At 58.5% G+C, this 26,594-nt stretch overlaps 2 protein-coding genes across 3 annotated transcripts; one reads left to right on the forward strand and one right to left on the reverse strand.

Annotated features, from left to right (window-relative positions):
• The first annotated feature begins 3,400 nt into the window (after positions 1-3,400).
• RAB17 (RAB17, member RAS oncogene family) lies at positions 3,401-18,348 on the forward strand. 2 transcript variants are annotated; one of them, XM_055345824.1, is made up of 7 exons: positions 3,401-3,616; positions 8,708-8,817; positions 8,976-9,135; positions 13,932-14,083; positions 15,033-15,158; positions 17,256-17,349; positions 17,574-18,348. In XM_055345824.1, the coding sequence occupies exons 3-7, from the start codon at positions 8,979-8,981 to the stop codon at positions 17,684-17,686; spliced, it is 642 nt and encodes a 213-aa protein (XP_055201799.1). In that variant the 5' UTR covers positions 3,401-3,616; positions 8,708-8,817; positions 8,976-8,978; the 3' UTR covers positions 17,687-18,348. The 2 variants fall into 2 exon arrangements, with proteins under 2 accessions (XP_055201799.1, XP_055201797.1); XM_055345822.1 differs by lacking the exon at positions 8,708-8,817.
• A 7,131-nt stretch (positions 18,349-25,479) lies between these two features.
• PRLH (prolactin releasing hormone) lies at positions 25,480-26,275 on the reverse strand. Its single transcript, XM_055345791.1, has 2 exons — positions 26,176-26,275; positions 25,480-25,643 (listed from the first exon to the last, which is right to left on the reverse strand). Exons 1-2 carry the CDS (start codon positions 26,273-26,275, stop codon positions 25,480-25,482), a joined length of 264 nt encoding a protein of 87 aa, XP_055201766.1.
• Positions 26,276-26,594: the final 319 nt, after the last annotated feature.

The following is a 26,594-nucleotide window of genomic DNA, read 5'->3' on the forward strand; positions in this document are numbered from 1 at the left end:
TGGGAACCATCTGGGGCACCCTGGTGGCCTCTTCACTGGTTGCTGGGGGTGTGGGGTCTGGGCAGGTTGTTGGCAGTGTCTGCAGCTACCTTGATAACTGCTTCGAAAATCTCAGAAATGTGTCTGTGGCAGCGGGTCAGGCATTTGCCACGTGACCCCAGCAAGGCCAACGGGTGGCAGGGCACCAACGGCTGGTCTGCAGGGGAAGGAGCCCGCGGGCTGGGGCCACCTTGGGGAGCAGAGGGCCCCTCGCACCAGGGATACGGGACCCGAGACTGGAAAGTCAGCTGGCAGGTTGGCAGGGGTCCTGCAGAGAGTCTCCTGACACTCGAGGGGTGCTCAGACCAGACAGTCCCCAGGGGCCCTCCCGGCTGCAAAATTCTAGGATTTTGGATTCCTTCCAAAAGGCACACGTGTGGCTGTGAACGGGTGTCCTCGTATATGTGGCCTGATAAAGTGGCACAGCAAGGGTTCTCTCTGTTAATGCCAACGCGGGAAAGTTGATAAAATGCCAAGAGAGAAAGCTAAAAAGTTGGCGAGGCTCTATCGGGATTGTATTAACGGTGGTCACATTAGCAAATTGCTTATGTACCATTTTTGTCTAATTTCCACGACAGGCAGCGCGATCCTGGCCTGCACAATGCTGTACACAGTGGGGTTATGGGCAGAACGGGCTCCACGTGTTGATCCTCCCCGTCAGGGACTTTCTCTGCGCCTGGGCCTGACGGGATGTCCGTGGGAATGCGTCTTCAGAATTGTTGATTGATTGATTGATTGATTGATTGATTTTATTTGAGAGCAAGAGCACATGAGCATGGGGAGGGGCAGAGGGAGAGGGAAAAGCAGGCTCCCTGCTGAGCACAGAGCCTGACGTGGGGCTCGATCCCAGGACACTGGGATCATGACCTGAGCCGAAGGCAGATGCTTAACCCACTGAACCACCCAGCCCCCCCGACCCCATCTTCAGATTTAAACACGAGTGTGTAGGTTTCTCTCTCTTGGTGGATGTCTCTGCGGTGAGAGCATCTTACAGAGATAAAAGGGACATTTGGGATGCTCTGGTGAGGAATAGATGTGGAGAGGTCGTGACCCGGTCGTGACCCGTGACCCGTCGTGACCGGGAGCTCCCTGTGGGAGGAACTGCAGGCTGTAGGAGAAAGACCCAGCCAGGGTAGGAACCATGCAGGATAAAAGGCCCTGTGGGGTGGGAAGGGACCAGGTTGTTTGGGGTTGGACTGAACCCCGGGGCTGGCAGGTGGTTCCCCACCTTCCACCAGCAGTGTGCCAGTGGGGAGCTTTCCCCCTGGGTCAGCTGGGCAGGGTGTGGGCTTTAGCTCAGGCACTAGGGTGAGCAGGGTTCTAGTATGGCTCTCAGGACGGCTGGCCCGTGGTGTCCACCCCTGCCCCCGAGGGTGCCAGGGCTGCGGATAAGATGGATGTCACTCTCGATTTAGGTTGTGTCATATGGCAAAGGTGAAGGGGTTTTTGCAGACATGATTAAGGTCCCTCATCAGTTGACTTTGAGTTAGTGAAACGGGACACGTGCCCGGTGGGCCTCACCTCATCAGGCGAGGCCTTTCTAAGAGGGTCTGGAAGCAGACAAACTTCTCTGCTGGCCTTGAAAGGGTGAGCTGGCAGGTGTGAGCGGCCCTGTGAGGGGCCACATGACAAGGACCTGCAGGTGGGCTGTAAGAGCCGCGGGGGACCCCGGGAGACCCCCCGCCGGAGAACAGGATCTCAGTCCTACAACAGCGGGAGCTGATGCTGCCCACGACCAGCTGGGAAAGGACCTTGGATTCCAGAGAGCCTGGCCACAGCCTGTGCGACCCTCAGCAGAGGATCCAGGAAGCTGTGTCCCCACCCCCGACCCGCGGACCCTGTGTTCCATGCCAGGCATGAAGACGCGGCTCTGAGCCTCCGGTGGGACCCTCAGTAATATAATCTCTGGGCAGCTGGGGAGTCACGTGGGAGCTGAACGGACTCCGAAAATCTCTTCTCGGGCCGGCCTGGCTTTCACATCCACGTCTGACTGCAGGCACAAAGCCCCGGTCTGGATGTCAGATGCTGACTATTAACCATCTCGTCCCTGTTCCTGGCATTTACAGCTCCCTCTCGTTGTGCGCCCCATTCCCCCAACCTGCGGGAAGGTGGGTGCTTCACCGTGAGTGGGGCGAAGCCCATCCAGGTTGAAACAGAAAAACGCACTCATCTATTTCAAAACTGGACCCTCCACCGTACGGGCTGGAGGCAGAGCGTTACCTGTCTGCAGGTGGGGGGCTGAGGATGCCATTCGCAAGGGGGGAGAGCTCCTGAGTCTCCGAGTGCAGGGCGGCGCCGGGCCAAGCTTGCTGGTGGGATTCAGGGAGGTGGCCACGACCTAGAGGGAAGGACCGTGTGGAGGAGGGAGCCCTTAGCCCCCAAGGTGGTGTGGGTGCAGCAGAGAGGAGCTGGTCCTGAAGGGGTGGTGGGAGGGACATCCCCGTGGAACCCAGCGCAGAGCCCCCCATCTCGGCAGAGCCCAGTGTGGAGCTCCCCATCCCCGCGGACCCCAGCGCGGAGCACCCCATCCCCGCAGAGTCCAGCACAGAGTCCCCCCATCCCGGCGCTCCCCATCCCCACGGAGCCCCCCATCCCTGCGGAGCCCAGAGCTAAACCCCCCATCCCTGTGGAACCCAGCACAGAGCCCTCCCAACACAAGACCTCAGGGCCCCAGGATGGCGGTTGGGGCGAGTGGGAACCCAGGAGGAGTGTCCCCCTGAGGCAGCTCCAGGGACAGGAGGCCCTTGGGCCTGTCCTGCCTTGGGTTTTCCCATCCCGGGAGGAGCTGCAGGGTGGAGGCAAACCCAGGAGGGCGCATGCGGGGATCACAGAGCTTCCTTGCTGAGGCTTCCAGCCAGGACCCAGGTGTCCCAGGCCGGGATCCCAGGACCCCAGGACCCCAGGACCCCAGGACCCAGGACCCAGGACCAGCGCGCCCTGGCTTGCCTCTGGCTCTGGGCACAGGGCCGCACAAGAGCAGGCTCCGGGAATAAATTCATTTGACCAAAATACATCCTTTTTTTCCTGGGCTTGGAGTTTCCAGTGCAACAAAGATCCGTGCTGCTCCCAGGAAGGAGCCGAGGGGAAACCCTAGGCTCTGAGATGAGAGGCAGAGCATGAAGCTGAGACACTCCCTGGAGCTGGGGGACCCCCAACCACCAGATGGGAGTCTGTCTGGCTTCCCTGGGGCGCCGGTGCTCCTGTGGCGGCCTCGTCTTTCCAGTCCAGCCTCCTCGCCCCGCCCTGTCCCAGGTGACACATGACCACTGTGGACTTTGCCCGAGAGCCTCCCCTGGACTGGAGGAGGAGACCTGACCTGGGGACTGGGGGGCAGGGGACGGGGTGGGGGTGGGGAGCGGGCCTCCCTGGAGCCAGAGCTGCTGCTGCTCCTTACCTGTCTCCTGTCGGAGCAGAACCTCTGCGGCGCGGCCACCACCATCCCCACCAGCTCGTGGGGGGAAGCAGACCTTGCCCCCGAGGCCACGGGAGGGAGAAAGGGGACACAGGCAGGGGTCCTGCAGGACCCGGTGATGACAAGTTGTCAGGCTTCCCGGAGGTGATCGAGCCCGGGGAACGCGTGAGTCATTGTTTCAATTTCTGTGCACTTCGCAGAGTGTGTGGGAATGTGTGTGTGTGCACATGCAGGTGCTCGTGACTGCGTGTGTCTGTGTGTGTGTGTCTCTGTGTGTTTGTTTCTGTGCCTATATGTGTCTGTGTATCTCTGTGTGTCTCTATACTTTTGTGTGTGTCTCTGTGTGGACATGTATGCACCTGTGTGAGCGTGTGTCTGTGTTTGCATGTACATGTATGCACGTGTGTGTCTCTGTGTGGTCACGTATGCATGCATGTGTCTCTGGATACATGTATGTGTGTGTGTGTCTGCGGGCACACGTATACACACGTGTATGTGTATGTCCGTCTGTACCTCTGTCCTCGTGCACATAATCAAGAGGGCAAAGTGTAGGGTGGAGGGTTTGTTCCCCCGGGGGCCGGACACGCCCTTGTTGGGATCCCCCGTGGCGGGCTGGGTCAGGTTCCCGGAAGGAGATGCTTGTTTACACAGTGGCTTTTGGAGAAAGTCCAGCTCCAGGCCTCGCCTGTGACCTGCGGGCGGGGGAGAGGAGCCCCTCCAGGGATCGGTCTGGGATGGATCAGGATGCTGTCAGCCCCCGCTAATCTCGGTGTCCCGCACGCCCCGGGGCAAGGAGGACAGCGCTGTAGACCCTTCCCTGAAACGCCCCCCCCCTCCACCCCGTGGAAGGACTGGTTTGGATTTGCGATCCTTTCTTTTTCCCTTTGGTGGAAAGGAGATGAGCTGGTAAGAAATCGTAAAAAGCTCCAAATGAAGATGCTACAGAGGGTGTCGCTTCCCCTAACCGTGACTGTCCCGATCCTGAAGACAGCTTTGTATTTAGAAAGACTTCAGATGACCCCCTCTTGATTAAATTCTAGAGGCAGGGTCAGAAGTCACATTTTCAATTTTCTCCCAGAATAGAGGGCTCTAGCCTCTGATTATTAGAAGCGTACAACATGTAATCACACAAAAAGTTAAACACAATAGTGCTTTCTGTAGTCTAATATATTACTGAGAGACAATTATGACCAAGAAAAAAATCCAGTGTCTGGGAAATGGTTTAGCAAAGTGGAAAAGCTGTAGGAATGTTTTGTGGTCATTAAACATATTACGATGAATGCATTGGAACACACGCAGCTATGCGGAAAGCTGATTTTTATGCATATTGGATTTTTTTTTTGTGTATTGATTTTTTAAAGGTAGGATGCATAATGTTATGTTAGAGCTATGGGTTTTGGTTTGTTTGTTTTTAGGATTCATAGCAAAAAAAAAAAAAAAAACCCAACAAGAAAAGAGGCAAAATGCCTTTCCTGGCTATATTAAGGGTGTGGGATTATGGGTGATTTAATTTTTTTTCATACTGACAACGACGTGTTTATACTTATAGCAAAATACTATTTTTAAACAAAGAGATGTATCGTTGCCAGAGGGACAGCGTGCTGGAATGTGGTATCGTGGGAGTGGTGTATTCATTCATAGTCCACCTGTTTTGATTGATTCAGACGTGTCTTGGGCTAAAGATTTTCTAGCCTTAAGAGCTTTATTATTCCGAGCGCATAAATAGCAAAGAGAACCTGAGGGGGGATCTTTAAACACTCCAGAGTGCATCGCTGTGGGTGTGTTAGGACTTTGTGCAAAATCACAGCACAAATCAACGGGCCACCTGCTTCTAAGCAGGAGCCTTAAGTACTTCTGGCTTGAAACGGCGTAACAGCTTGGGGTGCCGCAGAGAGCTGGGACGGTCCGTCCTTACAGGGGTTTCTTCTTTGCAGCGTGGTTGAGCTGCACCTGACATCCAAGGCCCCGTAAGTTCGAGAGGCACACGGTGCGGATTTGGCGCGTCGATGCGTCGCGACGTGATGACCGCGCGCTGTTAGCTGCCGCCCCAAGCCCCATCCTGCCTCATCCTCGCTGTGTCTTTCTGGCACTGACGACATTTAAGATCTACCGTCTCAGGGCCCTCCTGAGAGTATGTAACTCAGTAGCGCGGGCCCTGACCCCATGCTGTACGTCAGATGCCCGGAACGTGTTCGTCTCCGAACCGGGAGTTTGCACCCTTTCTCTGGTCTCTTCCCTTCTCCGCGCCCAGCCTTGGATAACCAGCATTCTACTCTGTTTCTCGGAGTTTGGGGAAAGAAAGAAAGAGAGAGAGAAAGAAAGAAAGAAAGAAAGAAAGAAAGAAAGAAAGAAAGAAAGAAAGAAAAGAAAGAAAGGAGTTTCTAAGTTAGGGTGCGTTGTTGAGCTGACTGCCGTGGGCCAGGAGCCAGGCTGGGGGCGCCCGGGGGGCCACCACACCTCGTGGGAAGCGCAAGCTGGCGCTCTTGCAAGTGGCTGGGACCGCGCTAGTGCCCCGGGAAGCCAGTGTGAATGTGAACGCGGCCTGCTCTGGCTTCGGATTCTGTACCTTTGTCTGAGAAAGGCTGCCGGCCTCTCCGTAATGGGGGTGGGTAACCCCGGGACCCCTGGAGGTGTCTAGACCGGCAGCCTGTGTGGCCCGAGCCGGCAGGGTTGCGTGAGCATGTCCGTCCCACTCCTCCACTGAGATGGCCTGTGAGGCGGGGGCACCTCCACCCTCATGGCCTCCTCCAAGCATCCGTGCAAGGTGACAACCTTAAAGCAAAAGCGTTCAGCTTTCCTTGGCCGCTCAGGGCTGAGCCACCTGCATGGAGCGGCTCCCGGGGCCCGCGGGATGTGCTTCTTCTGCTCAGCCTTCCTGCAGGTACCCCGGTTCCCTGCGAGGCAAGCTGCCTGGGGTTTGGCCGGCCGTGCAAACCGTGTGGTGGAAACGGCATGTGCCCCCGACTATGGCTTTTTGCTGAGCCACTCCTGAGTGTGCTCATGAGATGTTTATTAAGCACCTACCATGTGATCAATGAATATCATCCTTGCCCTCATGAGAGGTTACAGCCTGGTGCGTGTGAGATGATCTTAATAAGATAATTGTGTAAAGTGGGTCTCATGAGAGGTTCAGTCCAGCAAGAGACATAAGTCATTAAAAAATAGTTCTATGAGTTAAGGCAGTTAAAAACCAGGATCATTTCCATCAAGAAGAGGGACGGGGGACTGCAGGCAGCATGATGGCATAGACTTTTTTTTTTTTAAGATTTTATTTATTTATTCATGATTGACACAGAGAGGGGCAGAGACACAGGCAGAGGGAGAAGCAGGCTCCCTGCAGGGAGCCCGACGTGGACTCGATCCCGGGACCCCAGGATCACACTCTGGGCTGAAGGCGGCGCTAAACCGCTGGGCCACCCGGGCTGCCCGATGGCAGAGACTTTTATCTATTTTATTAACTGCTGTGATGGGGACCGGGTATCAACAGGGTTGATCGTGTGATCAGGGGTGGCAGCCGTGGCAGGATGGAGGTTTGTGTCAGTAGGACAGAGAGGCCGGAGCAGATCTAGCAGCTTCCGTGGAAGCCGGCAGCTCCCCAGTGTCCGCTTCAGAAAAACACCGATGGAAAATTTAAAACACTTCATCTCTCTGATCCCCTCGGAAACATCAGGCGTTGACCCTGTAAGCATCATGCACGATGGCGGAACTCGTGAATCTCGCATAAGCAGGGGTTCCTCACGCCTTCCGACGACTCCGGCTCTGCTGTGTCGGGCCCCCTGTCCCCGAGGGCCAGCGGCAGCCCCGCATCCTTCTCTCAGACCCTGTAACTCCCTGGTCACTTCCCTTCTAGAACAGTCTCCTTAGTTGTTTAGGACTCAGCCCTGCTGGTTCTGGGACTTTGATCCCGAGCTGGCTCCTTCCCCTCTCATCCCTGCAGGCAGACCAGACAGGGGACAGCTGCTGCGGAGGGAGGGTGGGGGTGGGGACCCGGTTTGCTGCTCTCTCTGTTCCTCTTGGAAATTCCCTCCTTTCCTTCATTCCCGTCACCCGTGGGGCCCCCCTCCTGCCTGCCCACTGAGTGAGGAGGGAGAGGGGACTGTTCCCGGGACTGCCTGCCCCGGGGGTAATTTCGATGTCTTTTAGGGGAAGGTTTTCTTCCTACAACTGACCCAGACCATGAACAGAGACAAAGTGGTGACATTCAAACGTCACCAGTCTGCTCCCAGTGGAACAGTGGCTCTGGAAACAGTCTTCAGGGACCCCTAGCATCCCCCCCCCCCCGTGCGCTTGGCCATCATTTACCCCCTGACGAAATGCAGAGCACACTCAGGAAGCATCCTTGCCAAAAGATAGCTTTTTTTTTTCTTTTTTTAAGATTTTGTTTATTTATTTATGAGACACAGAGAGAGAGAGAGACAGAGAGGCAGAGACACAGGCAGAGGGAGAAGCAGGCTCCCTGCAGAGAGCCCGACGTGGGACTCGATCTCAGGACCCTGGGGTCACACCCTGGGCCGAAGGCAGACGCTCCACCGCTGAGCCCCCCAGGCACCCCGATAGCCTGTGTCTGATCAGACTTGTGTTCTAACCACCGAGCTACAGCAAATACAGGGTTCATGGGACATGGTAACAACAGGGAAACCATCAGTAAAATCCAGATCGCAGAGTTGCAGGACAATCTGATCTCTCGAACAAATTAATTACAAAGGGGAAAAAAAAAAAAAGACTCCCTGCCTATACTGCCTATAGACTGAGATTTGCAGATGGAGCAACAGGATGTCCGGGGTTTGCTTCACGCCAGTGTTCGGTGGACGGGGGCTTGGGGGTGTGGGTGAAACCAGGTCGGCCACAGCTCATTATTGTAGAAGCACCGGGGGTGCACGGGGCCCCCTGGGACGGCCTCCATCTCCTCCATTACAGAAATCTTCTGTAACAAAAAGATATGCAGGATTTACCCAAATTTATTTTGATCCCAGAGCTGTTTTTCTCCACGGCTTATCTCTACGGGGGTTGAGGCTTTAGATCTAGTGGGAAAGACTGAGATGTTCTGAGGTCCTTGAAACACGGGCTTTGTCTTCAGATAGATGCTTTCGAAACACCTGCTCTGACCCACGAGCCGCCACGGAGAGAGCACGTTGCCTCTCGGGTGATTCTGGTGCTTTTTGGAATAAGTAATAGATTTTTTTTAAAAAAAGTGAGAAGTAATGGCGTGAGGGCAGCAGGCCAATAGGGTAACTAGCACACAACGGTTATTTTCAGGGTATGTAGCGCCTAGGGTGCCGTGGGTCCCGCCGGGCACCTTTAGGACGCTTCCCAAGCGCGGCTCACAGCACACCTGCCACCCAGGCACTGCTCACCCCACCCTGCAGGTGAGGAGACGGGGCGCGGAGTGGGGCAGGGGAGCCGCCCAGGCCGCCAGCCTCTGAGCTCCCTTCCCTGCCTCCCACCAGGAAAGCGGGGCCTGGGGGTGAAGCCACTAAGATTGGCGACAGACGTTCAACCCCCTGCACGTGTTGTCTCTTTGCAGGGCATGGCAGAGGCGGGAGGGGTCCCCTGCCCTGGGGCTGCCCCGGGCCAGCCCTGCGTGTTCAAGCTGGTGCTCTTGGGGAGCGGCTCCGTGGGCAAGTCCAGCTTGGCTCTCCGGTACGTGAAGAACGACTTCAAGAGCATCCTGCCCACCGTGGGATGTAAGTGACGCGGGACAGCGCGCCCCTTGTCAACAGCCCCGATGTGGGGAGGGTACCCCGGAGCCCGGGGTTGCGCCCAGCACTGCAGGGAGGGGATGAGGCCCACCTTGGTCAGACACACGCGGAATCCAGAGTTCGGACCGGTGTCAGCTTAGCGGGAGGGTGCAGGGGGCAGAGGTTCAGGGGCAGGACCTCGGGCCCCCAGGGGCTGGCGTGAGGGGTGGTGAGGGGGGCCCCAGAGGAAGGCCCCCTAGGCTCTGCTTCTCAGCTGCCCTACAAGCTGGCCTCTCACCCTGCCTGCCAATGCCGCTCCCCTGGGTCGTTTACTGAAGTGGCTCCCTTTCTGCCTGGTCTCAGTTTACCACCTGGCCTGGACTGGGGCAGGGGGTCGCGGTCGCAGGGAGGGAAGACCCTCTTACCGCGCTTGTTAAAGAGGTGACGTGTCGTGGCTCTCAGGGGGAAAGGGTCTTTGGAGCATCTGCTGGGCTGTTGGCCTCTTCACATCCTGCCTGGGGCTAGAAATCCTGTTTTCCACAGAAAATAGAGAAATTCAACATGTGCGCTCCATGCCAACGCTCCTGGTGGGTGGCCAGCACGGCGAAAGAAGGATCCCACCCTCGGAGCCAGAACTTTGGCTTCAGACTTGGACTCCGCCACGGATGAGCCTTCCGCTTAGCACTTTGTTGAGTCCACTCATTCACTCATTCATTCATTCATTCATTCACTACCTTCTTCACTCATGTAGCAAGTACCTACTGGGCATGGCCTCTGCCCAGGCCTGCACTAGGTGTGGAAGATTCTAGAAGATGCCAGGCTCACTGGACCTAGACACACAATGCTAAATTTGATGTGTGCATTAATTAGCCAGCTCCTCGGGAGGGTGATTCCCAGGAGTGCCCGGGGGCTATGGGGGGCTGCGGGGATCTGCTAGGCCCAGAGCCCCAGCACTAGTGGTGAGCCTGGCAGGGGAGGGGTGAGGGGCTGGTTCCAGGATGGGGAGCTCGGGGAGAGCTAGTAAAGCCAGAGGTTGGGGCTGGCTGAGGGGGTGCAGGGCGACCGTCTCCATCAACGGGAAAGTGACACGACTCAGCCATGATACTGGACTTAAAACAAACAAACAAACAAAAAAACACAACAATGTGCTAAGTCTGGTGTCATGGGGGCTTCCATTGAGAGCAGAGACCCTAGAAGGGGGCCTGGCCCAGTGGGGATTTCGAGGGCTGTGGACCTGCCAGTGAACTGTGTGAAGCTGGTGTGAACCGGGTGTGAACCGGTGATGTGGAGCCGAGCTGAGGAAGAGAGACAGCAGCTTCCAGGCCAGGCAGCTCTTTGGGGTCGCATGGAAGATGAGGGCCTGCAACCTAGGGCTCAAAGGTCTCTGCTTGATTTTGCAAATGAGGTTTTCCAGGAACAGGGCCGGCGACCACATTTGCATGTCCTGCGGGCTGCTTTCAGGCCCAGGCCGCAGCTGGGCAGTTGCAGCTGTGAGGGCTTGTCCTGCAAAGCCAAAAATATTTACTGAAGACCCTTTGCCAGAAACATTCGGGACCCCCTGCTCCAGCGGTCAGCGGGAGGGCGCCAGTCCCCTGAGAGGAAGTGGGCGGCCACTGTTCAGGCTCCAGCGGGAGGGGCCGGGATGGTGGTGTGGACACACGGTGGGCCGGACACTTGGCTCCGTGGGATCCGCCCTCGCTGGGTCCAAGGTGGGGGGCTGCAACTGGGACCCTCCCTGGGGGGCCGGAGGGCCCGATGCCCAGAGTCAGCGGGGCCTGGGGAGAGTGCAGGTGCTCTGTGTGGATGGGAAGGTCCCTAACTTTCCCAGGCCAGGCAGATGGTGCTCCCCAGCCTGCGGTAGCTACCGGGACGGTGGGTGAGGGCCTGTCCTGCCCACAGAACCCTGCACTGGTCCTTCAGCAGGTCAGGGATGAAGCTGTCACCCTGCCCCGCTCGCTTCAGAGGTTCTGCTAGGCTCAGGAGGTGGATGGAGCCTGGGCCCAGGTCGGAGTGGGGGGGGTCATTGCTTGAGGGGCAGGCCTGGGTGTGGTTTCTCTCACTTACGGTCCTCTGCCTGGCCCCCGGACCACCCTCATCCTCCGGGGCAGCTTTGGCTGCCCTCCCCGCCTCCTTCCCCAAGCCAGGCTTAGGGCCCTGCCTCGGTGTCGGGGCTGGTGCTTTGGGTCTGCTTCCTGCCCACCATGCCTGGCGTGCGTGCCTGTGTGGGCAGATTAGCATCGAGCCACAACCCTCTAGCTGAGTTTGGCGATCCTTTATTCAAGCAGCTGCCAACCGTGCTGCTGGAGCCTACGTACTGAGCACCTACTAGGTGCCGGCAACTGTGCTGGGTGCTGGGGACAAAGAGGTGAAAAGCCCTCCTTTGCCCCAAGGAGCTAAATCCCATGTGGAAATGCTGGATTCGTCCACTTGCCTCTCAGGGTCTCCCTCCCGCGCCTTAAGATGCCACAACCTGTGGCGGTGGATTTAACAATTAGTACATCATTCTAAAAATTAATAATTTTAATATCAGGCAGGTAATTATTTTGTTATTATGATGCATTTATCAGGACATTATATTCTATATTATTTAGTTGTTATTATGCTATTACAGTTATGACATCACCACATATTATTATAAAGGTCGATATTCCCACTTTTTCAGATGAGGAGAGTAAGACCTTCCTTTCGTTTGTGTAGATGCAGCCTGTGTTGTTCAAAAGCCCCCTGAAGGCAGATGCTTCCATTTCTTGTTTCTACGCGTGGCATCGGCTCAATTTCTGGCTTTTTGTTGTGGCTCCGGTGAGCAGAGGAGCTGGATGCGGGGCTCACCTCCCCCTCGGCAGGTGGCTGGGGCAGTAAAGGAGGGGGCGCGTGCCGGGGCCGTGGGCCCCAGAGACTCTCAGTGAATATGAGCCGAATGACCGACACGTGGGTAAACGGCTTGTTCTCTCACCTTGAGGTTGGCCCCTGTGGCGCGGGGACGTAGGCCCCTCCCTGCCGTGGGCTCTCCTTGCGGGGCTGGCCCGAGGCCGCTGAAGGCTCGGGTTCCCCTGTTACCGCTCAAGGTCATCACCTGCCGCCCCCGTCCAGTCCCGAGAGCAGGGCTGGGAGCAGGGGTCGGCCTGTCCCGGGTGGTGCTGCCTTCAAGCTAAGTTAGGCCTTCAGGAGGGTGGGGGTCGCTGGGTCCCCGCCAGGGGGTCTGGGTCTGTTGGAGACCGTGTGCGGTGGCCCCGCAGCCGAGGACTGCGCAGGCCCTGGGCTCAGCCCTCGGAACAGTGCGTGAGCCAGGACGGTGTTCCAGCCGCCTCCGGGCACGACCCCGTCCAGCCGGGGGTGCCGGAGTCAGAGTCATAATTGGGACAGACCACCCCGTGTCCCCGACGCAGGGCCAGAGTGGGAGTCCCAAGTGAGCGCGGCCTCCTGGGGGTCAGCCTGCTGGGGGACACCGGGGAAGCCTTGGAACTCCCGGCCAGGCCCAGCCACCCCCGGCCACCACGGAGGCCCCGGTCCCACGGCAGCAGAGGGCCCAGCAGGGGAGGTGAAACTCCAAGCAGAGTGCTGTGACCGGCGCGGGGGCCGGAGCCACAGGGAGCTCCCCAAGGCCGCTGGGCTCCCCACAGACCCCGCGCCCTGGGGCCCCAAGGGGCCAGAGCCCCTGGGAATCTGGTCCATTTCCCAGGGCCTCAGGGCCCTAGTGACGTCTTTTGGAGAAATGGTGACATCTAGTGCTCGAGTGCGTATTTGCTGGTTGGTGGCCACCCCGCGTGGGGAGGGCGCGGCAGCCCAGCGGCCACCTTCACCTTCCTGCTCTGCTTCCCTGGCTGAAGCCCTGGGGGGCCTGAGAGGTGCAGTATCCATTTCATGCTCCCTCCAGCCGGGACTGTTTATACTCTCTCTCTCTTTTTTAAAAGATTTTATTTATTTATTCTCTGAGAGAGGCAGAGACACAGGCGGAGGGAGAAGCAGGCTCCACGCAGGGAGCCCAATGTGGGACTCGATCCCGGGACTCCAGGATCACGCCCTGGGCCGAGGGCAGATGCTCACCCACGGAGCCCCCCAGGGGCCTCCCTGCATGTACTTATTAAGCAGGGGTGGCAACGAGTCCAAGCACCCTCCAGGTGCTCACTGGCCCCGGGGGCGACAGGTGAGAACACAGAAGTCTATGTGCGCCATCAGGTGCGCGAGGAGTGCAGAGAGGCTGCCAGAGACGGGTCCTCGGAAGGGAGCGGGGGCCCAGCGGCCACCCTTGGAGGCAGCAGACACATAGGTGGGAGGACAAGTGATGCCAGGTGGGGACCGTGGAGAAGGGAGGTTGGCAGGGAGAGGGTCCACGAGGCCGGAAGGTTAGCAGGACGCAGGAGGGAATTGAGGGGGAGCCGGGGTGACCTTGAGCACCTCCCTGCACGGTTGGTCTGGCCTCTGAGAGGCCGATGGGCAGGGTGTGATGGTTCTAGAGGTCCCCGGGGCTCAGCTGCATCGCTGGAAGCCCGTGGGGACACGCGGGACCCGTGGTTGTCAGAGGCCCCCTCCACGTCCCGTGGTCCGGGGGATTTTGTGTTGGGGCCCGGGAGTTCCTCTTCCCACCCGAAGCCTCCGCAGAACCTACAACGGGTCTGCAGCAAATTGCTTGTGACACTTTGCTTCTTGCGGGAACCACCGTCTTCCAGAAGTGGGGTTTGCTGACGCCCCTCTGACGCGTTTGCAGAGCCCAGGGCTCACGAGGGCCCAGCCCGAGGTGCAGAGGAAGCCCGCGCCCCCCCGCGCCCCCAGCTGACGCTCCCCCTCCCCGGGCTCCTGTTTAGGTGCGTTCTTCACAAAGGTGGTGGAGCTGGGTGCCGTGTCTCTGAAGTTTGAGATCTGGGACACGGCCGGCCAGGAGAAGTACCACAGCATCTGCCACCTGTACTTCCGGGGCGCCAACGCCGCGCTCTTGGTATACGACATCACCAGGAGGGTAAGGCTCGCCTCAGGTGCGTCCCCACCCTCCTTTGCAAGCTTTCTGGGCTCTCGGGCACCAGGCACGGGGGATGCTGTCTCCTGGAGGCCTTCTGTGGCCAGCCCGTGCTGGTGCTTTGTGGCAAAACCGCCGCGACTATTAGAAAATGTGTTCATGGAAGTCGGTCTCTTCCTCCAGGAAGCCCTCCCTGATAACCCCTGCTCCTACAGCCACACGGTTGAGTGTGTGCCCCTCCACGGCGCTCTCAGAACACCCTGCATAGTGCACCACCACCCATCACTCACGATTCCTTGGGTGCCCGTGGAATTGGGCCCTGGCTGTGCATCCGGGTAGATGCTGAGTACGAGTGAGCAGGGACCTAGAGCAGGAGCAGAGTCCTGTGGGAGTTGATAGGCTCAGCCTGGGGTGGGGGTGCTTCCTGCAGGACAGGAGGGGGGAGTGGGGATTAGCCTGGTGGGGTTGGGGTGGGGAGGAGGGAGGGCAGGGGAGCAGGGAGAGAGCCCAGGCTGGGGGTTGGGGGTGGAGGGTGGAGGTGGGGCAAGCATGATGCTAGGCTGGCAGCGAGGGAGGCTGCCCTCCGGAGCAGCTCAGCTGCAGCGTGAGGATCCCCGCAGGTTCCCCTAGTCAGGAGCCGGCAATAGCCACTTGCCCAGACTCCCCTGCACTAAGTGGTCCTGGGGGCCTCCGGGAGTGAGGGCCCCGGAAGCTTGGAGTCTGACCCCAAACAACCCGTAGCCTCCAGACTCCGGCCCTGTTAGGGGAGATGGAGCTGTGGCATGGCCCAGGGCCCTGGAGGCGAGTCCCCTGGTGGGGGCTGTCGCACGGCCTGTCGCACGCCCGTTGGAGCACATGCCTTTGCGCCGTGCGGCCGTCGACACCCGCCTGTTTGCCGGCGTAGCTGGTGAAGCCCTGCACGAGTCTGACGCTGAGCTTTGCCACCTGCCAGGATTCCTTCTGCAAGGCGCAGCAGTGGCTGCAGGACCTCGAGCGGCAGGTCCCCGCCGGGGAGGTGGTGGTGATGCTGGTCGGGAACAAGACGGACCTCGGCGAGCAGCGGGAGGTGACCTTCCAGGTAGCCGTCGTCCAGGCTGGGCGGTTTTGTTCCCGAGGGGAGGGGAGGTGACCCCAAAGCACATGTGTCCACTCATATGCACACCTGTTCCTTGTCCCCCGCCCAAGTGCGTGCACGCCCACACACGCCCATCACGCACACTTGCACCCACACTCACAAACACGTGTACTTCCCTTTTGGGCAAAGATTTCTGGTCTTTCCTGGAAAATCAGGTCTACAGGTGGCTATTCCCCGGTGGGGAGGACCTTGCGCACCCCCAGGCCAGCCCTCCTGAGAGCTGGCAGGGGGTCCAGCCCCCAGCCTGTCTGCCAGGGAGTGGGGAGATGCCTGCGGCCAGCCTGCGAGGGCCCCGGCCTGGTGACCCAGGCTCACCGGGACACCATGGCCCTTCCTACCCCGCTCTCCCAAGCAGAGTTGTGTGGTTTTCAGATCTTTGTCTTTGTGCTCAACAAATTATTGATAAAGGGACAGGTGAGTAAATCCAAATTTCCTTGCCAGGAACTGAGTGAGGAATAGAGAATAAAGCTGTAGTTCTTCTGTAAATCGACCAAAGACAGAATAAATGCCGCAGAGATGCACATAGAGTGCTGTGGGAAGTCGGAGCAGTGAGCAAGGGTGTCAGCGTGTGTGCAGGAGGGGTGTGTGTGTGTACATAGGAGGTATGTGCGTGTGTCTGTGTGTGTGCGGGAGGTATGTGTATATAAGGGTGTGTGCAGAGTAAGGTATGTAGGTATGTGTGTGGGTAGGTGTGTGCCTGTGTATAGAAGATGTGTGTGTAGGAGGTGTGTGTGTACAAAAGGGTGTGCAGGTGCGTGTGTGTAGGAGGCGTGTACATAAGAGGGTGTGCAGGTGTGTGTGTAGGATGTGTGTGTGTACCTAGGAGTGTGTGCAGGTGTGTGTATTGAGGGTGTGTGGCATGTGTGTGCGTGCACGCGTGCGTGTATGTGCGGCCGCATCAGGAAAGGCGCCGGGCGGGCCCGAGGGGAGGGCGCGTGGAGCGGAGCGTGCTGCCAGGAGGGCAGGGCGGGGGGCGGGGGGTGGGCTGCAGGGTGGGAGCTCCCCGCCGCAGTGAGAAGGTGCATGCTCTCCAGGGCAGCGACCCTGGCGGGTGGCATTAGGGATGGGCCATCACGTGGGGGCCAGCGGGGGTCGTTGGAGGAGTCCTGTGGGCTGGGGCAGGTCGGGAGATGTGGAAGGAGTATGGGGAGGTCAGGTCGGCGGGGCGGGGGGACCCCTGGGAGGCAGGGGTGTGAGGGGCCTCAGCAGCAGCACCCCCACCGTGCACTGAGCCCGCCCTCCATGGGGGGAGGCCTGGTGGCGGGGGCTCAGGCACAGCCCCCCCGAGGCCGGCACTGCCGACCCCCAGCCCCGGGGCCACCGCCCGGGCCTCTTCTCTATCCGAGCTCCCCCCAAGCACTGGCGGGCCTTGGGGGGCGGGGGGGGGGGACACGGGCGCCCAGCCCTGGGGGGCCAGCAGGTGCCTCCGCCGAGGCAGGGACAAGGTTCACGTGCGGCACAGCGTCTGCATTACGCTCTTGGCTCTCATTTTACGGTAGTTTCACAATTGGAAAAAGCGCTGCAAAAGAACTACCGCAAGTGGGCGTGGGCCCTCGCCCGGCCTTCCCCACGCTCACGTTTGCCTCAACACAGAACCGCGACCCAATGGGGTGGCCTTCGGGCCGGTACCCCGCGGACACACCCTGCTCAGACTTGATCAGGGTCCCCCCCCGAACCCCTGCAGCACTAACCCGTGCAGAACCCGAGCAGGGACCCCCAGCAGGCGGGCTCCCATCGGGGCCTCTCCTGCTTTCCTTCCCCTGTTCCTCCCTTCTCACCTGGTTTTCCCAACGTCACAGCCCACAGGTGCCAGGGGCTGGAGACAGGGAGCCCCTGGGGGGTCGCGGGTGCTGGGCTCTGCTGCGGGAGCCCACCTGCTGGAGGAGGGGGAGCACCTCCCCGCTTCCCGGCCGGGCCCCTCCAGGAGCACCAAAACGCAGCGCCAGGGCCCGTCACTGGTTCTTGGGTCTTAGAAGGCCACCGAGTGTCCCCGGAAAGCGTGGTTTGTCCACAGCGGGAATTCGGTTGTTGTCCCCGCAGGAAGGGAAAGAGTTTGCAGAGAGCAAGAGGCTGCTGTTCATGGAGGCCTCTGCCAAGCTAAACCACCAGGTGACGGAGGTCTTCAGCGCTGTAGGTGAGCGGCGGGGCCCCCAGGAGGGCCGGGGTGGGGGAGGTCATCCCTTGGGCTGCTTTGTGGGGTCCGGGGACCCGACAGGAGGTCTCCAGGGGCCCAGGGTGAGCACGATTGCCAGGGGCCCCAACTTCGTGGCTCTGGGTGAAGGGCAGCTCTGGGGGGGGGGTCCCCAGGCTGCTGGGCGGGGTCCTTCCTTCCCAGACCGCGGTCCTGTCCCTCCACAGCCCGGGAGCTGCTGCGGAGAGAAGAGGGGAAGCAGGGCCGGCCGCAGAGCGGGGAGGCCGGGCTGGCTCGGAGCGGGGTGCCCGCGGGGCTGGCCAGGTGCTGCGCCCAGTAGCAAGAGCCGGGCCGCCCGGGGCATGCAGAGGACGCCCCCTGGGGAGCCCCTGCCACCGCCACCGGCTCCGAGAGGTCCCGGAAGCTGGCATCCCGGAGCGTCCCCACTCCCGAAGCCGGAGGGAATCACTCAGGAGCGGATCCGCGCCGAAGGCCGTCTAGGGGCGATGGAGGGAACGGTCACCTTTTAGCGTTCGTGCGCCCTGCTCCTTGGCGCCCGGGAAAGCTGTACTTTCAAGGTCAAAATGACCCGGCAAAACTTTTCAAAGCAAGGCCACGATTTCTGCCGCGAGCCCACAGTGTACACCGGCCTCATTTAAAAAATAATAATAAATTTAAAAATATATATATATAATACCCAACAAGGAGCATTCCCCATATAAAGATAAGAAAAAGAAAAAAAAAACACCTCCCTAGTTCCTATAAAGATGAAAGTCACAGAACCTCGCACACACTGGAAACATAAGATAAAAACCTGCACCTTTCTGGAATGTCCTTTGTCTCGACGGTTTGTGCGTAGCTCCTCATGTAGGAGAACTAGGTGACCCTGCGCCGGATGTTCCATCCCGGGAGCACGCTTTGCTTTGCGGAGCTGGAGTGTCCGGGGCAGCTGTCCCCACTCGGGCTCCAATAAATGTCTTTTTTTTTTTCTCTTTAACAATTTAGAAAAGGTCTGTTGGATTTATGTTGCCGGGGGGGGGGGTAGGGGGGTTGTCGGCCCCATGTCAGGGGACACTGGTGTCCGTGCCCGCCCCGCCTGGACGGTTGTGCCCTCAGCTGCCTGGGCACCGGGTGCGGAGGGGTGAGGCGGGCCAGAGGGGACGGGGAGTGCTGGGCAGGGCGCCGTCCGGGAGCTGGGGGAAGGGGGGCAGTGCCAGGAAGATCCCCGGCCGCCTCCGCTTCCCTCGGGGCAGCTGGGGCGGGGTTGGGGTGCCAGGGCCCTCCCTCCCTACCCCCTTCTCTGGGCTCTGAGTCCACCAGGTGATGCTTGTGCCTGGCGGGCCTGAGGGCACAGACTTTTGGCCCGTGATGCAAGTTGTCCTGCTTTCATGTCTGCAAACATCAAACCGCTTTCGATAACCTGCCCGTCGGTGAGTCTGCAAGGTTGGGGTCTGCCCTGGCACGTGTTCTAGGAGGGCTGGTGCTGAGGGAATAAGGAGGCGGGCCCATGTGCAGGCTGCGGCCCAGGAGGCCCAGGACGTTTCTCCCGGGGTGACACACCGTGTGTTCACCTCGTTACTGCCTGCTTTACCACCAGGGCCCCGGTGGTCGTCCTGGGAGCTAAACCCTAGTGTCAGTGAGAGTGTTTCGAGGGTGGCTATATTTTTTTTTTGGGGGGGGGGATGGTGTTGGTTTCCATCCTTGCAAGGACTGTGATAAGCCAAGTCTGAAATTTTAAATCCTAAGGCATCGTGTTGCACCTGGAAAGGGTGGCTTTGCTGTATCAACGGTAACGATCAACAGCAGGACACGTAGAGCGTCCTTTCACGTTGACTCTGAACTCCCGACGTCCACAAAGGGTGCACCCGCATTTCTGGGGGCTCCTCTGGACTTGGTTTCTGCTCTCGACCACCCCGCATGGGCCCATCATCCCAGCCTCAGGCCTGGGCCTGTGGTTGGGGCCCAGCAGATGGAGAGCCCTGGCAGTGGACTGACCGGGACACTGCCAGGCATTGGTGAGCTAGGTGAGGTGGCCTCAGCGTGGCTGTGTCCCGCCAGAGGTCAAGGCTCCCCACAAGGCCTCCTATGAGGTGGACCCCTGGTTCCCTCCTCATCTATAAGGCCAGCCTCACAGGATCCTCACTGGAGGGAGCTGGGCCCGGGCAGACCCAGCGTCTGTTCTGGGGACGGGGGACCGGGGGCGGGGGGCAGGGGTGGGGGACGGCAGCCCAGGATCCAGGCCCCTCCCCGATGCATATTCTCAAGGAGCTTCTCCTGTGTCTCTCTGGACAAATGCAGATTTCCCAAGGCTTCTCTTGTCATGATCTTCGAGAAAAGCTAAAGGACAAATACAGAAATAAAAGCATCTGAGAGGAGAAAAAAAAAAAAAGCATCTGGGAGGGCCTGCGACCCAGACTTCCACTCACACACTGTTTTTTCTTAAACAATGTCATTGCTGGCAGTTTCTGACTGTAGGCAAGTCACACGGTTTTTCATATGATTATTCCCGAGTTGATGAGGTACGTGGGGTGTGAGTCCCTGGGGGTGCCCAGGTGTGTCCTCGTGCTCATGCTCTCCCCAGGCCTCCCCCCTGCATCAGGGCTGGGGACCCCCTGCGCCCACCTGGTGGAACCCACCTGGGCGGCAGCGGGACCTGAGGTCACCCCGGGCCACTAGATGGCGCTCCAGCATCGCTCAGGGCAACCCCGGCTCAAGGGCACAGGGTCACCGAACCAGCTCTGCTAAAGGCCGGGCTTTGAGATTTCCCAGCAGCTGATTGATGCAACAGGAAGTGGGCAGATAAGGATGTTGTGTGTAGGATGCCCACGTATCTATGCCTATCCCCCTCCGTTTTGTCAAGCTGGTATCACTGCGCTAGAATTTATTATTAAAGCATATCCTTGGGACGCCGGGGTGGCTCAGCGGTTGAGCACCTGCCTTGGGCCCCGGGCATGACCCTGGGGTCCCGGGATCGAGTCCCACATCGGGGTCCCTGCATGGAGCCTGCTTCTCCCTCTGCCTGTGCTCTGCCCCTCTCTCTCTCTGTCGTGCATGAATAAATAAATAATCTTAAAAAAAAAAAGAAGCATATCCTTGGGTGGATTTCCACCGGGCATCCTTCCATGGTGCCCCTAGACTGGATGGGGCGCCTTGTGTTCCTGGAGCTCACGTTCCCCATTGCCCAGCTGTGATTCTCCTCTCCCTCTCCTTGCCCTACTCGGCAGGTGGCTCAACCCTGTGTTGGAATCACCTGGAAGCCTCTGCCGCAGCCCCCCTTGCGCGCCACAGGCTTTGCTCAGATCCTCCTGCAGGGGGCTCCTGGGGGGCTCAGTCTGTTAAGCATCTGCCTTTGGCTCAGGTCATGATCCTGGGGTCCTGGGATTGAGCCCCACATTTGGCTCTCTGTTCAGCAGGGAGCCTGCTTCTCCCTCCCTCTCTCTGTCAAATCAATCAATCAATTCTTAAAAATAAATAAATAAACGGTCTGCGGTGCAGCTTGGCCCTGGGCCCCGGGCATTTGGAGCCCTCCCAGGTGAACCTAATATGCTGGCAAGGTGGGGAACCGCCCGGAGGGCAGAGGTTCTAGCCTTCCTTCTCTGGGGTGCTCAGTGCCTGGTGCAACATCTGACACATGCCAGGTGCTCAACAAACGTGTGTCCAAACAAGAGGATGGAAACAATTTCTTTCGCTGAGACGTAAAGGGAAGGCAGACTTTCCAAAGCCAGCCTCCACCCCAGCTGACAGGTATGTATGGAAGGGTCTGTGTGCCAGGCTTTGGAGAGAGCCCACGTCACCTCTGCTCTGTCTGGACCCCTGTGACGGGGCATGGGGTGGGGGGCAGTGGGCGGAGAGCACGCGTAGAGATGCACCCAGGGGGCCGGCGGCATTTCCCGGAGAAGACTCCTCAGGAATACCACTTGCAGGTGTGCAATGGCCTCGGGTCCCGCGGGAGGCCAACCTGGGAGCCCCCTGTGCTGCCCGCGGCCTGGGAAGCTGCTGCAGCCCTGCTCAGCCCGAGTTTGGAGCTGGGTCCTCTCTGGAGCTGTGTGTGTATGTGCGTGTGCACATGTGCATAGGCGTGTACAGGATGGTGGCAGGAGGCTCCAACTTTGGTAGGTGCCCCTAAGAGGAGGCCTGCTGACCTGCCTGGGACCGTACCCTTTCCCCGTCTTCTGTTGCTGTGGCAGGTGTCTCTCTAGCCCCCCTGGAAGAGGCCCCTTTGCACTGCCAGGAAGGAAACCACGAGGCCCTAACGGAGCCACTGATGCTAAGGCATCAGTCAAGCAAGATTTAGTACTTAACCCAACTGCAGTTTCAAATCCCCCTGGAATGAGACCTTTAACCTGTCAAGCTGGAATGTCCCGGAGGCAATCTTCTGAAAGACCCCGTCCCCCTTAGGAAGGCAAGTGATGCCCATAAATTTCTTAAAAAATAAAAAAGCCTTCTCTCTGCCTTTTCTTTTTTTTTCTTCTTCTCTCTGCCTTTAAAAACCTTTCCTTTTCTGCTCCTGGGCGGAGCACCTCTCTACCAGCTAGAGTGAATGCTGCCCGATTCCTGAGTCACTTCATAAAGCCAATTAGATTTTCAAATGTTTGAATTTTGCTTTTTAACAATCCAGAGGGCCTGACTCAGGGGCCCATTTTTAAATTTAAAAATTTATTTCCAGGGCGCCAGGGAGGCTCGGTGGGACTATGGATCTCAGCTCGGGTCTTGATCTCAGGGTCGTGAGGTCGGGCCCCATGTTGGGCTCCACACTGGGTGTGCAGCCGACTGAAAAAATGTGTATTCTCTTCTTGGGGCTCCCACTGACCAAACTGAGGACAATTTGAGCATCGAAAATTATTTGTAAGGTGTTGAACAAAAAGAAAGAGGGAGAGAAATACCTCCTTTAGAAGAATCCAGCTAATCAGTGGGGAAGGAATTGGAAAATCTCCTTTGTTCGACCCACCAACCCACCCATGGGGTCATCTGTTCCCAGCAGGGATGTTCAGGGGGTGCTTGGATCACTGGCTCCGGGCTCAAGGTAAACCAGCTGCTGCCTCAAACATACAGTGAGGGGAGGGTCAGGCCCGCATCTCTCCAAGTGGGGCCGGGACCATCCATCAGATGTGGTGCAACAGAAGGGACACAGGGTTCTGCTGTCCCCAGTGAGGAACTGAATCCGGCTGAGGCCCTGGATCTCGCTCTCAGACCACAGGAAATGCAGGGAGAGAAGAATGAGGAACAAGAACAAGGTAACAGGGATCCCTGGGTGGCGCAGCGGTTTGGCGCCTGCCTTTGGCCCAGGGCGCGATCCTGGAGACCCGGGATCGAATCCCACGTCGGGCTCCCGGTGCATGGAGCCTGCTTCTCCCTCTGTCTGTGTCTCTGCCTCTCTCTCTCTCTCTCTCTCTCTGTGACTATCATAAATAAATAAAAAAAAAATTAAAAAAAAAAAAAAGAACAAGGTAACAGCCCTCCAGGGATGGATCAACACGTCACACACCGGATCATAATACAGGATAATGTGTCTGGGTTCTTGTAAAAGTCAATATCACGACGAAAGAAGAGGATCAGGGACTAATGAGCAGTACTAACTGCAACAGTGAATTTAGATTGAAGCCTGGTTACGAAAGAAAGAAAGAAAGAAAAAGAAAAAAGAAAAGAAGAAAGGAAGGAAAGAAAAGAAAGAAAGAAAAAAGAAAGAAAGAAAGGGAGGAAGGAAGGAAAGAAAAGAAAGAAAAGAAAAATAAATAAATAAATAAAAAGAAAAAAAAGAAAGGAAGAAAGGAAGGAAGGAAAGAAAAGAAAGAAAGAGAAAAAGAAAGAAAGACAGGCAAGACTTTCTGTCCATACTTGGGGGTTTTTGAATTAGGGGGAAACCACATGATATTATGGAATTACTCGAAAGAAAATGTCTCAGGCACAGTGATTTTGTGGTTATGTAGGACACTGTCCTTATTTTGAGGAGAAACACGTGGAAATACTTAGGAGAAATGTCATGATGTCTACAACTTCCAAATGAGAGAGGGAGAGAGAAAACATGGTAATGATTGTTGAGTCTAAGCGGAGGGTACCTGGATGCTCATTAGGTTACTTTTCGGGTAACCTAATTAGGTTACTTTGTCTTGTGTGCGCGGAAACTTTCGTAATTAAGTTGTAGGAACCGTGAAACCGCCCACCCGGGCACAGAAGGCGTCGCAGTGTCCTGGGGCCGCCCGCCCGGGGTGCCGCGCTCCGGAGCCCGTCCCCACACCCCTGCGTTGCCCTGTCTGAGCCCCACCCCGGGTTGTGAACACTTAAAAAAAAATGCAATTTAGTGGTGTTAGCACATTTACAGCACTCCTGAGTCCGGTTCCAGGACGTGGTCATCCCTGGCGAGGAAAGCCCCGCCGTGAGGCAGTTACCCCGGCAACCAGATCTACTCTCCGCCTCTGTCTCTGTCTCGCACATTCGTGGAGATCCGGTCACGCGGCGTGTGGGCTTCTGCGTCTGGCTTCTCCGGTTCAGCATCAGGCTCTCAAGGACCCAAGCTGTAGCATTCGGCCCATCTGGGTCCTTTATTTTTTATGGCTGAACAATAATCTGCGGTGTGGCCGACACATCTTATCCGTTCTTATCTGTTGGTGGGTATTTGGGCTGTTTCTACTTTTTTTTTTTTTTTTGCCTACTGTGAACTGTGCTGCTGCGAACACTTCTGTATAAATATTTGTTGGAACACCTGTTCTTTGTTCTTTCGGGTCCACACCCGGGGGTGCTATGGGCCATATGGCGACTTCTCCGACTTTCTGAGGAAGTGCCAGACGGCTTTCCTGGCTGCCCACGCTTCCAGGCCTGGTCCAGCAGCTGGAGCCCCCCTGACCCCTCCCGGTCCCTCGCTCACTCCACCCTGGGCAGGTGCCCACGTAGCAGGGGCTCTTCCCTGGGAGGGGCTGACCTCTGCCCTCCCTGAGGCCTCCTGTGGCTGGGGAGTGAGGCAGCTCTGCATCCTCTCCAGGTCTGGTGAGCCACAGGCCCATCTTCCCTGAGCAGGGACATCTGGGGTCTGGGGTCCCACAGGCCTGCTCTGAGGCCTCCTGGGTGTCGACTGTGCCCTGTGGTCAGTGGGGGCTCCTGAGACCTTGTAGGCAGGGTGCAGATAGAGGCCCACGAGCTTTGGGTTTGGAAGTAAACGGACGGGCCCGTCCCCACCACCCTCCTTCCTGCACGCTGGGCTGGAGCCGGTCTTGGGAAGGCGTTTACACGGGACGCCCACTGTGTTGGCTGCCAGCAGGTGCTGTGCCTGCCTGCCCCCTGGAATGAGGCAGGTGTTACTGTCCTGGGGTGTTCAGGTGTGGAAACTGAGTCTCAGAGTCAGGAGCTGGGCTCAGCTGCCCCGTGAGTGGTGATGTGGCCCTGGCACCAAAGCAACCTACATCGGAGGCAGGACATGGGACATCTTGGCGCGAATTGAGACCGGTGGTAAAGGGACACATTGTGGTTCATTTAGGTTCAAGTCCCCTGCTGTTGATTAGAAACAAGCAGCTCGGGACGCCTGGGTGGCTCAGCAGTTAAGCTTGTGCCTTCAGCTCAGGTTGTGACCCCAGAGTCCCGGGATCGAGTCCCATATCGGACTCGCCGCAGGGAGCCTGCTTCTCCCTCTGCCTGTGTCTCTGACTCTCTCTGTCATGAATAAATAAATAAAATCTTTCAAAAAAAAAAAAAAGAAAAGAAATAAGCAGCTCACACTTCTCTTCCTCCTTTGAGTGCCAGCAAGGGAGGTAAAAGGGACAGGGCTCAGGGAGGGCCAGGCCAGGCCGAGGGGCTGTGCCATCCGTCCTCCTGCCCAGGTGGTGCAGTGTGCAGCCTGGGCAGCCCCTTGGGGCAGCCAAGGTGGAGGGCACGCGTGCGATGGGCTTCCCGTGAGCCCGGAAGGGCCCAGCTCCCCTACTCAGTGCTGGGTGCCCTCGGGCAAGTCGTGGAGCCTCTGGGCTGCTGGGCTGAGTGTCCTTCTAGGCTAACGTCCCAGGAGGGAGAACAGCTCCCCTTTGCCACCACAAAGACACACCTATACAAGACCAGCTGCTTTTATTAGGACTGAAGGGGATGTAGCCGGTGGAGGGATGCGGGTGCAGGGGGGTGGCTTCTGGGGTTATTCCACTGCGTGCGGGGCCGTCACCTGCCCTGGGAGGGCTCAGCGCATCCTTGCAGGGGGAGGCAGGGGGGCTGGCGCCAGAGGCTCGGCTTCACCGCATCCCCCAGGGCTGCTCTCCTGCGGCCAAAGCGGCCCACGGGCCTGATTCCGCGGCCCGTGTACCAGGCAGGATCGATGTCAGGGGCTGGAAGGGAAGGGCCAGAGCAGGGTGCGGGTGTGGGTGGTGCGTTCCCCCGCCTGGGTGCACTGTGTGCCCCCACGGGTGGCAGGGCCCAGCGTTCCCAACGGGGGCTCTTGGCTCCATGCTGCCCACTGGCCCAGGCCCTGCCGGGACCCACCTGCAGACCAGGGACACCCAGGGGGCGTGGCGAGGTCAGTGCTGGGGAGTGGGTGGCTTTGGGAAATGGGAATTCAAACTCACCAGCAATCCCTTCTTCCCCCCACCCAGCGCCCCCCGCCCCAGGTTCTCATGCCAGGGCTGGGAAAAGGCAGCTCTGGTCCCGGCCACCCCGGGGGGCAGGAAGTGACCCTCTCAACTGTGTGCTATGCAGGGGCAGGGGCACCAGGGAGCAGGGCCACTCCGGGGAAAGGCCACCCCCTCCTAGAGCTGAGCCACCTAGCAAGGCCATTCCCCCCCACCTGGTTAGGAGGTGACCAGGTCCCCGCCGGGGTCCCTGGGGATGGAGGGGTGGGGGGTGAGGGAGGTGGGCACTCACTGCGGATCTCCATGGAATGCGGGTGGCCTTGGTGGGCGGCCCCCAGCAGGGTGAGGCCCAGCAGCAGCAGGCACAAGAGGCAGGTGTGCAAAGCCTTCATTCCCGGGCTCCTGGCTCAGGCCCCACTGGAGGTGGGATCTGCACGGGAGGGCACGACCTGGGGCAAAAGGCAGGAGCCGTGTTCCGCACACGAAAGCGGCAGCCTCAGCTGCCGAGAGCACGGTGTGTGTGACAGGGTGTGCATAGTGTGCACACATGGACGAGACAGAGTGTGCGTGCCGGCCGGTGTACACGAGAGCGTGTGCACATGTGGAGTGCATGCGTGTGCAGCCAGGCTGCAGCGTGTGCGCCTCCGATCCGAGCGGGACCGGGCCTGGGCGCGTATCTGGCAGGCAAACCTGGCTCCTTGCAAAGTCCCC

Source organism: Nyctereutes procyonoides, unplaced genomic scaffold (assembly GCF_905146905.1).
Source record: "Nyctereutes procyonoides isolate TBG_1078 unplaced genomic scaffold, NYPRO_anot_genome, whole genome shotgun sequence".
NCBI lineage: Eukaryota > Metazoa > Chordata > Mammalia > Carnivora > Canidae > Nyctereutes > Nyctereutes procyonoides.

Excerpts from the sequence above, each read along its gene's own strand:
- RAB17 (XM_055345824.1), top strand. The coding sequence starts at position 8,979 with ATGGCAGAGGCGGGAGGGGTCCCCTGCCCTGGGGCTGCCCCGGGCCAG. Across the intron at positions 9,136-13,931 it reads CATCCTGCCCACCGTGGGAT|GTGCGTTCTTCACAAAGGTG; the intron begins GTAAGTGACGCG and ends GCTCCTGTTTAG. Across the intron at positions 15,159-17,255 it reads AGCGGGAGGTGACCTTCCAG|GAAGGGAAAGAGTTTGCAGA; the intron begins GTAGCCGTCGTC and ends TTGTCCCCGCAG.
- PRLH (XM_055345791.1), bottom strand. The coding sequence starts at position 26,275 with ATGAAGGCTTTGCACACCTGCCTCTTGTGCCTGCTGCTGCTGGGCCTC. Across the intron at positions 25,644-26,175 it reads GCATTCCATGGAGATCCGCA|CCCCTGACATCGATCCTGCC; the intron begins GTGAGTGCCCAC and ends CTTCCCTTCCAG.